Raw genomic sequence first — 12,587 nt, 5'->3', positions numbered from 1 at the left:
CAGAGATTTAACCTGTCAGTTTCCACTGTGAGGAACATAGTAAGGAAATGGAAGAACACAGGGACAGTTCTTGTTAAGGCCAGAAGTGGCAGGCCAAGAAAAACATCAGAAAGGCAGAGAAGAAGAATGGTGAGATCAGTCAAGGACAATCCTCAGACCACCTCCAGAGAGCTGCAGCATCAACTTGCTGCAGATGGTGTCACTGTGCATCGGTCAACTATCCAAGCACTTTGCACAAGGAGAAGCTGTATGGGAGAGTGATGCGAAAGAAGCTGTTTCTGCAAGCACGCCACAAACAGAGTCGGCTGAGGTATGCAAAAGCACATTTGGAGAAGCTAATTTCTTTTTGGAAGAAGGTCCTGTGGACTGATGAAACCAAGATTGAGTTGTTTGGTCATACAAAAAGGCGTTATGCATGGCGGCAAAAAAACACAGCATTCCAAGAAAAACACTTGCTACCCACAGTAAAATTTGGTGGAGGTTCCATCATGCTTTGGGGCTGTGTGGCCAATGCCGGCACCGGGAATCTTGTTATAGTTGAGGGGCGCATGGATTCCTCTCAGTATCAGCAGATTCTTGACAATAATGTTCAAGAATCAGTGACAAAGTTGAAGTTATGCAGGGGCTGGATCTTTCAGCAAGACAATGATCCAAAACACCGCTCCAAATCTACTCAGGCATTCATACAGAGGAACAATTACAATGTTCTGGAATGGCCATCCCAGTCCCCAGACCTGAATATCATTGAACATCTGTGGGATCATTTGAAGAGGGCTGTCCATGCTCGGCGACCATCAAACTTAACTGAACTGGAATTGTTTTGTAAAGAGGAATGGTCAAAAATACCTTCATCCAGGATCCAGGAACTCATTAAAAGCTACAGGAAGCGACTAGAGGCTGTTATTTTTGCAAAAGGAGGATCTACTAAATATTAATGTCACTTTTCTGGTGAGGTGCCCATACTTATGCCGGTGTCAAATTTTGTTTGAATGCAGATTGCACATTTTCTGTTAGTACAATAAACCTCATTTCAAGACAGAAACATTACTGTGTCCAACAGTTATTACATATATCAAACTGAAATAGCTGTTGCAAAAACACCAATTTTTATAAAACATTAAGCTTAAGATGAATAGGGGTGCCCAAACTTTTTCATATAACTGTATATACTTAACAAAAAACTGTGAAACAACTGAAAATATGTCTTATATTCTAGGTTCTTCAAAGTAGCCACCTTTTGCTTTGATGACTGCTTTGCACACTCTTGGCATTCTCTTGATGAGCTTCAAGAGGTAGTCACCGGAAATGGTTTTCACTTCACAGGTGTGCCCTGTCAGGTTTAATAAGTGGGATTTCTTGCCTTATAAATGGAGTTGGGACCATCAGTTGTGTTGTGCAGAAGTCAGGTGGATACACAGCTGATAGTCCTACTGAATAGACTTTTAGCTGCTTTTTTCTTGCCATAATACAAATTCTAAGTAAAGAAAAACGAGTGGCCATCATTACTTTAACAAATGAAGGTCAGTCAGTCCGAAAAATTGGGCAAACTTTGAAAGTGTCCCCAAGTGCAGTTGCAAAAACCATCAAGCGCTACAAAGAAACTGGCTCACATGAGGACCGCCCCAGGAAAGGAAGACCAAGAGTCACCTCTGCTTCTGAGGATAAATTTATCCGAGTCACCAGCCTTAGAAATCGCAGGTTAACAGCAGCTCAGATTAGAGACCAGGTCAATGCCACACTGAGTTTTAGCAGCAGACACATCTCTACAACAACTGTTAAGAGGAGACTTTGTGCAGCAGGCCTTCATGGTAAAATAGCTGCTAGGAAACCACTGCTAAGGACAGGCAACAAGCAGAAGAGACTTGTTTGGGCTAAAGAACACAAGGAATAGACATTAGACTAGTGGAAATCTGTGCTTTGGTCTGATGAGTCCAAATTTGAGATCTTTGGTTCCAACCACCGTGTCTTTGTGTGACGCAGAAAAGGTGAACGGATGGACTCTACATGCCTGGTTCCCACCGTGAAGCATGGAGGAGGAGGTGTGATGGTGTGGGGGTGCTTTGCTGGTGACACTGATGGGGATTTATTAAAAATTGAAGGCATACTGAACCAGCATGGCTACCACAGCATCTTGCAGCAGCATGTTATTCCATCCAGTTTGCGTTTAGTTGGACCATCATTTATTTTTCAACAGGACAATGACCCCAAACACACCTCCAGGCTGTGTAAGGGCTATTTGACCAAGAAGGAGAGTCATGGGGTGCTACGCCAGATGACCTGGCCTCCACAGTCACCAGACCTGAACCCAATCGAGATGGTTTGGGGTGAGCTGGACCGCAGAGTGAAGGCAAAAGGGCCAACAAGTGCTAAGCATCTCTGGGAACTCCTTCAAGATTGTTGTAAGACCATTTCCGGTGACTACCTCTTGAAGCTCATCAAGAGAATGCCAAGAGTGTGCAAAGCAGTCATCAAAGCAAAAGGTGGCTACTTTGAAGAACCTAGAATATAAGACATATTTTCAGTTGTTTCACTCTTTTTTGTTAAGTACATAATTCCACATGTGTTAATTCATAGTTTTGATGCCTTCAGTGTGAATGTACAATTTTCATAGTCATAAAAATACAGAAAAATCTTTAAATGAGAAGGTGTGTCCAAACTTTTGGTCTGTACTGTACATGGCAAACAAATATTTTTTTTCTCATTTACTTATTATAGGAAATAGTATAGAAGACAACTATTTTTCATTTTGAAGATGGTACATGTAGTATTTCTAATTTAAAAGGGTGGCAAGAAGAACTGCTCTGTAAGACAAGTTATGGAGGACTTGACCCATTCTTGTAGGACAGTGATGGTCATGCATCTAAATGGCCACCATGTAATACCACAGATCCCCTCTAGAGGCACTTCAGGGGAAATGTGTGGCTGGCTGCAGCTTCCTCCATTGAAATCATCCGTTGTTAACAAGCTTGGGGCAATCACCTGATTCTCCTAGACCATATATGTCAAACTCTGCCCATGGGCCAAATCTGGCCCGCAGGGTGGTTATATTTGGCACGCAACACCAGAACAGCCACCTCTATGTGGGGCTATTATTCTGTATGGAGGACTATGTGGTGGCCATTATTCTGTATGGAGGACTACATGGTGGCCATTATTCTGTATGGAGGACTATGTGGTGGCCATTTCTCTGTATGGAGGACTATGTGGTGCCATTATACTGTATGGAGGACTTTATGGACCCATTATTCTGTATGGAGGACTATGTTGTGCCATTATTCTGTATGGAGGACTATGTGGTGGCCATTATTCTGTATGGAGGACTACATGGTGGCCATTATTCTGTATGGCGGACTATGTGGTGGCCATTTCTCTGTATGGAGGACTATGTGGTGCCATTATACTGTATGGAGGACTTTGTGGACCCATTATTCTGTATGGAGGACTATGTTGTGCCATTATACTGTATGGAGGACTATGTGGGCCCATTATTCTGTATGGAGGACTATGTGGTGCCATTATACTGTATGGAGGACTATGTGGGGCCCATTATACTGTATGGAGGACTATGTGGGGCCCATTATTCTGTTTGGAGGACTATGTGGTGTCATTATTCTGTATGGAGGACTATGTGGTGCCATTATACTATATAGAGGACTATGTGGACCCATTATTCTGTATGGAGGACTATGTTGTGCCATTATACTGTATGGAGGACTATGTGGGCCCATTATTCTGTATGGAGGACTATGTGGGGCCCATTATACTGTATGGAGGACTATGTGGGGCCCATTATACTGTATGGAGGACTATGTGGGGCCCATTATTCTGTTTGGAGGACTATGTGGTGTCATTATTCTGTATGGAGGACTTAGTGGGGCCCATTATTCTGTATGGAGGACTTAGTGGGGCCCATTATTCTGTATGGAAGACTATGTGGGGCCCATTATTCTGTATGGAGGACTATGTGGGGCCCATTATACTGTATACTGGTTGGCCCGGACTTTGTCCAAGTTTTTCATTTTGGCCCTTTGTGTGTTTGAGTTTGACATCCCTGCCCTAGAGGCTTCTTTTTGAAGGTGTAGCCTCTCATTAGACAGCCCCTTTAGGAGTGTTTTGTGCATGTTCTATATATTAATACATAGCAATAGATTTCTTATTTAGTTTTATCATCAGAGGATCCACCAATCCCAGTGTGCAATTTCACAGCTCAAAATGACCTTTGCAAATGCTAATTAGATGCTTCAATACAAAATATAGGGTCAGAGTCCGATCATTGTGGCTAATGTACATGTGATTTTCCTGAAACTGCAGGAAATTAGAGTCTAAAATAACCCAGTGGCCAGTGTGAAAATTGGAAGATTTCTCATTTTTTATTTTTAATACAGATTGTGATATGGAAAAAAATTGCCAAAAGTATTTGAAAAAATATATTTGACACAAGGACCTGATTTAAACAATAGTTTATTTTCTGATGATAACTTCTCTTTAAAGCATACCTTGATAGGCTGCATTATAATTATTCAAAAAAAAAAAGATGTAGCATGGGCCATAGTGGTGTGTGACACCTCAGTTTCAGGAAAAGATAGTCCTTCCTCTGGTGGTCAAAAAAGTCACTAAGATATAGGATCTATAACAAGACCAGCCGTCCGGAGGAGATAAACCGTAAGACCTGAGAGACTGAGTGTGTGAAGGAAAGAAAAGGGGTGGGTGGAATAGCTGTTGGTCAAACAAGTTAGCTAAAGTGTATGACCTGCCTAAGCCAAGCGTTTGCACCATTTCACACCTCAGACCTTAATTTAATGCTCGGTAGCCTATTAAATACAATATATTTATTATGTTGTGCTATTTTTAAAAGAAAACCTTTTCTAAAGTGTTTGTAATGAGACTGAAGGCTCCTGTTCTTCCCCTTTGCCCAAACTGATTGCCAGAGATGAGAGCTGAAAGCTTTCAGTTAATCACACTCAGGTCTGCTGTGCTTCAGCACCTGTCATCACACTGCAGTGGGGAGAGCTGACTGGTTGTCAATGTCTGCGGCCTGTTCTGAGCTATTGTGGGGGGCGTAAGATTGGTCAGCGTCAGAAAGAGGAAGAAGTACAGGCCCCCAGTGAAATCTCTCTGGTAATACCCACTTGGTCTTAAAAAATATTAACTGTTAAAGTGCCAGATACGTTAATTGCTAATATCTACACAATGGAGAGGCGAAATAAAAAAAAATAATATTATTCTGCTCTGCAGCGTCTATTACACCATGTGCCCGATTCAACATCAAACATTTTGTGAACGGTCCTTTTTAAGTAGTTGAATGCTGCAGGGGTCCAGTGTGGGTATTTGTGCTTTGTGTTTCCAATGGCAGTCAACAGAAATGGGAAGGAATCTATGTTTATGAATGGTTTCCTAGCTATGATGTAACCTCAAAGAGACAAAAAGATAAATGCAGTAAAGTGCTAGTGAACCATGTGTTATCTAGTGTGAGAGATCATGTAATAGGAACATAAAGGCCGCAGTAGTTAATGGCTCGTTAGAGCTTATTTTGATGAATTGGCTGTTTATTGTGATGTTTGCCTGATGCTCCATTTAATATCTGCTGTTCCTGTTATTGTTCATTCTTACTAATTTTATGTGCTGTGCTAAAAATCTGAGGCTTATACTGTAAAGTAAAAGCTTTATTATGAGTTTGGACTGGAATCTGCTGTTTAGGAATGGCTGTGACAAGCACATGTGGTCAGCTGAATGAGGATAATGCTGCTCTGGGCTGTAGACCAAGGAAGGATGTAACAATATCAGCTCCTATGAAAGGAAGTGACATGGGGTCATCTGCACCCAATGCTCCCTTGTGTTCATTAGGCAGAGATGGCTAATGACGCCTTTGTGCCATCAGAGGTGGAAATGTGAATATGTGATCCAAGTTTCCACTTCACAAGGGACTTTTCCTGCACCCAGGAAGCCGGGTCATGGCGCGTAGCCTTCCGACGGAACAATGAATCACACTGTAAACCCACTGCACCTTGTATTACAAACCTTTTTTTTCATTTGTTCCTTAGAGGAAGTTGTAAATACAACCAGAAGTATAGGAAATCTAAAATGCCTAAGTCCACTATCGCAATAATTATTTTATTTATTTGTTTTAATGCATTAACCTTAAGGTTACATTCCCACCATGAGTTTTTGGTGAGTTTTTTACTTGCCGTATTTTCAAAAAATGCATGTAACCTATTTTACTTAATGGCTGGAGAGCCCCTGATTCCAGCGATGTGTTACTTAGTGGACTGGTTACTATAGTTTTGATAAAATCACTGTTATATAAGCAGATTATCACTAGAAGACTAGTAAATCTGTAGGCAGTCCTATATATTCCTGACCTATGCTCCCACCATTGGTTGACAGCTTTCTGTGTACACTGTGCTTAGGCAGAAAGCTGCCAATCAGTGATGTGGGCGTTATACAGAGCTCAGCATTCAGAGAACTGCTAGATATACTGCAGAGAAAACAGTGATTTAATCAAATCTGCAGTAAGCATCCCAGTAAGTGACACATCACTGGAATCAAGGCCTCTGACCCTACATCATGCTACTCTCAGATTTTCACTTTATCTTCATTTTCACTTAAGTTCACTTTATCTTTTACTTTTCCTAGGGTTTGTTTGATCACTTGAACTATGTACTGCTATACCTAATGGGGTTGTCCACTACCTAGACAAACTCTTTTTACATGAAACAATCCTACTTGTAAAAGAAAAAATATACTCCCCTCCTGCACTGGATTAATTTCAGCAATGTCGGCATCGTGTCTGCTGGTGTTTGCATGGCATTGTTATGCCACGTGAGCCTTGCAGCTAATCAGCGACCGCTATTGGACTGCTCCACTCTCACTTCTTCCGCTTGTCTGGCATTCATTTGAGGAAAGTAAGAGTGCAGCAGCCGATCAGAGGCCACTGATTGGGCAATGTCACACAAGCCCTGGAAGACCCAGTGGCAAGGAAGACCTAGCGCCAATATTGCTGACCTCAAGTCTGTGGCAGGAGCACAAAGATGGCAGCTGTGAGTACCATCAGGGAGTTCCAGGCGTTTTGACATACCCATTGACGCTTCGCGATCGTGTTTTGGGGAAGTAGTGCCTCCAGCTTCAGATATTAGACAATTAGAAAAACCTTCTTAAAGAAGACTTTTCACCAAATTTTTTACGTTGAATTGAACATACAATATAATAGTGGCTACAGAGTGGAATAAAACATCTTTTTTTATTTTGCCTATCTTTTGCAGAGATATTAGCTTTCAAAGTATTTGGCCCTTAATGAGTTAATTTTTGGTAAGTCGGTGTTGTCAAATAGTTTTTACTTGGGGCTTGTACTTCTTTTCCCTATATGACTCTAACCAGTCATAAGAAGGCATCAACACAGCAGAAAAATAACACGCCCCCACAATAGTTTAGGTTTCTCATTGTGTAAGATGTATAATGACAGACATCCCTGATCTCCTGGTCTAACCTCCTGCATGATTATAAAACACAGAAGATTCACACCTTGCAAATAGGGTCTCTGTGGGGGAAGGGGCAGCATAGCTGAGTTTAGATGTGTCACATTACAAACCCTTCTATCAGCTCTCCTCTTCTCACACCACTGTCATCCCTGCTGTACTGCTGCTCACCTCACACTGCCTGTCCAGAGATGAGTCACACTTATGTCTCTTGTGCGCAAAGCAACTTTAGAGCATAACAGACATAAATAAGTGTGATTACTGACACAGATCCTGACCGGCAGTGTTTGTGAAGGGTAAGTACAACAGAGCTGACAATGCTATGAGAGGAGGAGCTGATAGAAGGGCTTGTAATGTGACACAGCTAAACTCAACGGTGCTGTATCTTTCTTCATACGGACTTTATCTCATGTGTGTGAGTCATCTGTGCTCTACCCTCCCAGCACTTCCTAATCAAGAAGGAGGTTAGACCAGATCAGAGCTGTATCCTTACATGCACACTCTGAGAAATCTAAGCTATTGTGGGGGTGTGTTGTTTTTCTGATGTGTTGCTGCCTGCTTATGATTGGGCAGCTCATACAGGGAGAAGTACCTGCCACCACTGAAAAATATCTGATATCACCCACTTGGACTTAACAAAAGTTAACTCATTTGGTGCCAAATACTTTGATTGCTAATATCTCTGCAACAGAGAGGCAAAATAAAAAGCAAAGCAAAACTTTTCTTTTTTGCTCTGCAGCCAGTAATACATCGTATCAAGTTCAATGTGAAAAATTTGGTAATGTGAAAGAATTGTATAAGATGGCTAGATTCCTTTAAAAATAGTTTTTCTGTTTGTTTATTTTAATTTAGTAATTACCACTTTCATGTCCTAGAATGGAGGCAGGTTGGTGGTAGGAGGGTGCTTAGATACTACAGGTGACGTGAGTCTCGTGTCCTTTGTGTGTAACATGCAATAGAGGCTGATATCTCTCTACTAAAATATAACTTATGCACAGATATCAGGATCAGATCATTTTAATCTAGTGCATTATCCTAAATATTCCCAGTAGTATGAACAACACAGCTCCTCTTTGTGACCAGGTTCCCTGACAGTAAAGTGTGACCTCAGAAGCTCTTCATTCATGCTCATTTGTTTCAAGCTGTTGGACTGTTTCCAGGCGGCTCTATACAATGCTGTTTTTGGACGGCACATCCTAAGTAACCTCAAATAAACCTTTCTTTTCATGCTGTGTATAAGCAGGACTTGATACCGTAGGTATAAAAAGCATTTTGGAAGCACGCAGCGCTTGCTCTGTCTTACTTGACCTCACTGTTTATAGAGAAATGACATAACGCAGCCATGAAAGCTTTACCGAAATGCGTGCCAATAACTGAGGGATAAACTTCTTATCGCACATCATTATTTAGTATATTGAACTACTAAATTCCACATGTTGATATATCTTATATTTTTATACTATCTCCTGTGTGTAGCCTGGCATAACCCTGTGCAATGTACTTTACTGTCCATTTACAAAGATCGCTAAGAGGCTACGTTCACTCTATGGGCGCAAAATCTCCACGCTCATAAATCTTTACTTTTCTCCGTTTTAAAGCGATCATCATGGTTTTAATAAAGAAGCCATTCTTGGAAAGTGTTACCAGAAGTATTTCAGTGGAAGTTTTAATTAAACTGCTGTGTGTCGCGTTAGTCACGGATTTATTGCGGCTTTGCTATGGATTTCTCTCTTAATTGAATGTGGACACTGGAGCATTGAAGTCCGCTGTATCGTGATGTCGGATTATTTTTCTAGGGAAATCAGATTCTGTATAAGAAGCCCAACAATTCACTGAAAATGCTGGTATTTCCATGCGGATTTTGCAGTCGATTTTGCAGTTTGGTTATGGTGCGCTGTTTGCTCCTCATTTGTTGCTGCAGTGTATTCAGTCTATTACTTCATTTTTTCCTCTGGAAATATGAAAGTTTCCTAAATAACAAGTATTTAAAATTAAATTACCATAGCCATAATAACGCTCTATCCAGATCTGTATCGAAAGAGCATTGACACCTATGTACAGTTTTGGCCATGTTCACACAATGCACAATTATGGTGCAGCATTTGCATGCGCTTCGGTGATATTTAGTCAAGGAGTCAGGCGTTATCTATATGTGGACACAATTATAGCCTTATGAGCCTTATGTAGGTGCTAGTTGGCTCTACGTTACAATTGTATGACTTTACCTGGTAGTGTGGCTGTGTACTACACCATAATGCATGGCAGTATGTGCATGAAATAGGTTTTCTGTGTATATTCTGCATGTTATACAGATGTGTCCTTCTTTATTTGTTCTGCATGTGGCATAAGATAACCAGCTTAAAAAAGAAAAGTAAAATGTTTTTTTGCGATACTCTGTCATGAAATGTCTATTTGTGGCCACCCAAAAGTTGTCATGTGTTTTGCAGCCTGTTGAGGCTTTAGCTGGCTTATCACAGTATTGTATGGGATTTCTTTTGTGAGAAATTAGAGCCCTTAACCAATTTAAGAAACACTGAACAGCATTGTATGTACATTGCACACTGCTGTTCCTCTTTTCTTTCTCAAAAACATTAAAAAACTGCACTAGTGTGAACGAGATTCATGCCCAACTATTGGGCGCATCTACTAAATGCCTATTCACATGTGTAAACTCTGTATAAACACGTGATCAGTAATGTGGCTGTTGAAAAAAAAAAGCAAAATATCTGTAATAATGCTCCATTTAATTTATCTTTACCAACAGGGATGTCCTTCCCTTTACTTTGAAGTTGCCTCATGCCATTGCCAAAGCCAAGTCAGATGCTGAACTTGAAGATATTTCTCAACTGGGGATCGGTGAGTGTATTTATTAATCATTATTCCCCATTGTAAGGTCCCATGTGGTGCGCGAGTCAAGGCATTGCTATAGGAGAGAATAGCTCTATCCGAACAGGACATGACGGAGACACAAGGCGTTCTTGACAACTCCTTAGCTCCGCTGCACAGTACCTATGCTATGTGTTTGATGCCTAAGCTTAGGGCGTGATTTCTGTGAATGAGTTTTCCGATAATCGCACAGTGTGTTACAGGCCGCCAATCGCTCAGCGAACAGGCAAAAACTTTTCTGCCAAGTGAAATTACTTTTAAAGCTGCTTTACAATCACCGTTGTAAGCAGCACATATCCGTGGGATAACTTGTTAATCAGTGGGTATCTGCCTGCTGGGACCCTAACAGATCGGCAGAATGTGGATATTTTTTATCCCCAACAGGGCACTTTTATACCTGTTACAAAATGGAGCGGCAGGTCAGACGCCCATTCATTCTCGTATGGTCGGGCATGTTCACTGCAGCTCTATTGTAACAGAGATAAAAGTATTCTGCTCTGCCGATTAGTGTGGGTCGCGGTGGTTGGACCCCCACCGATAAACCAGTTATCATCCATACTGTGAGTAGGTGATATAACTTATTTACCTGGAGAGCCCCTTTAATGGGTCCTATGCAATGAACAGATCTGAAACATAAAAACTAAGATATTTAGATCTAACGGTACTTTCTGTAACTCTTCTAGACGTGAATGTAGAGAGTCCAGGACATACGTGACCAGATCTCCATTCATAATGAACAAATAAAGTAGCACACTGTAACACTGAGTATATAGATATGAAATATGAAGAGCATAACTGCTGTAAAAAATAGAAATACATGAAAAATAATTTTTTTTTTAAATTTTTTTTAGCGCATGTAAATATGAAGTATGGAAAATGAATAGCATTACTGCTGTAAATAAATGAGAAATCTTAGCGCATAAATTGGCCAATTCATGTGTACCTGACAGCCGCGGTAAGGCGTTTCTCGATGTCAGGACCTACCAATGTGAATACCTCTCTAAGAGACCTCCGTCTGCTTATGTGTGGGAAAGACAGATCCTGATTTGTTCATTATATATGGAGGTAGCTGCTCTCAGATCTCCATTCAGTCAGCTACCTCATCCAGCAGAACTTGGGTCAGGACAACCCAAATGCACCAGACCTTTATGGCATTTTCTTTCAGAGACTACCTCTAACTGTATTTTAGCCTTTTCAATTAATGCCAAGTATGAAGTTTACACAGGCACAGCGCCACACATTGTCGTGTACCTGGTAGTGCAGCTCACTTAAAAAGACAAGTTAAACCAAATTCACACTTTTTTTTTTTTTTACAAACTCTAAACTGAACATTTTAGATCAGTGTGGTGCATTCATTTTTCATTCATCTTTGGTCCTTGTGTCCATTTTTTCCATCTGCGTGTCATCTGTTTTTCTTGTATGCTTCTAGGAATCAGTTTTATTGCACCAAGCCATTCAGTTGAATAGGCGGTGCTGAACAACACCCATCAGTGATCGGTGGGAGTCTCAGGACATAGAACCCCACCGATCTGCAAAATTTGTAATAGGGCAGAACATTGAAATAAAAAAAATTATATTATTTATTATTAACGACCTTCAGCTCGATCTCGAGTCATGGAGATTTGATGGATTAACGATCTGTAGGAAGATCGATCTTGCACAGGCTTAGATAGGTCCACCACAGTCTTCTCCGTCATTATCTTGATAGTATGAAGCCATCAGGTTGCTGGTCTTCCTCTTCACCTTGTTCCTTCTATTCTTCTGGTACACTTTAATTTGATTTGATCTTAAAAGGTTATTTCCATCTCATTTATAGCTGGATGAAAATGCCTACTTATGTGGCAGCCAACAGTGGTCCATACCTCCCCTAGAAGTAATCGGGGGGTTCCAGAAGCATTGTAGCATGGCGAGGGATGCTGTTTTTCTTCCTGCACAAATAATTTTTAGTTTCTTTTCTGTAACTGGAAATATATCCATACTGAAGCAAACTTTAGAAACTTACAAAAAGCAGATTTTCTGACAACCTACTTGGCCTGCATGTGATAAACATTAGAGTGCTCTCGTCTTTCCTCCTTTCTACATCAGTCTTGGGCCTCCTACAAGTAGGCCAGACATATGTTTGATTTCTTCGCAGAGTTTCCTGTTACTCATGGTTATAATCTATGAAAGCACACAGCATGTCTTTTTTTCTTTCTGACCACGCACTATGCTAAATTCCTAGTCTCGCAA

General features: G+C 40.9%; 1 protein-coding gene across 3 annotated transcripts in view; it reads left to right on the top strand.

The window, feature by feature from the left end:
- Positions 1-12,587, top strand: part of RIN2 (Ras and Rab interactor 2) — a 175,333-nt gene that overhangs the window by 135,265 nt on the left and 27,481 nt on the right. For all 3 annotated transcript variants that reach the window (XM_073672468.1, XM_073672467.1, XM_073672466.1), the window contains one exon: positions 10,237-10,328. In XM_073672468.1, the coding sequence (XP_073528569.1) occupies positions 10,237-10,328 (92 nt within the window). The remainder of the gene's footprint in view (positions 1-10,236; positions 10,329-12,587) is intronic.

This window comes from Phyllobates terribilis, unplaced genomic scaffold (assembly GCF_046119375.1).
Source record: "Phyllobates terribilis strain yellow unplaced genomic scaffold, ASM4611937v1 Scaffold_3__8_contigs__length_932513732, whole genome shotgun sequence".
Taxonomy (NCBI): domain Eukaryota; kingdom Metazoa; phylum Chordata; class Amphibia; order Anura; family Dendrobatidae; genus Phyllobates; species Phyllobates terribilis.
Note: the sequence above shows the minus strand (reverse complement) of the source record. Positions and strands in the feature narration are given on the sequence as shown.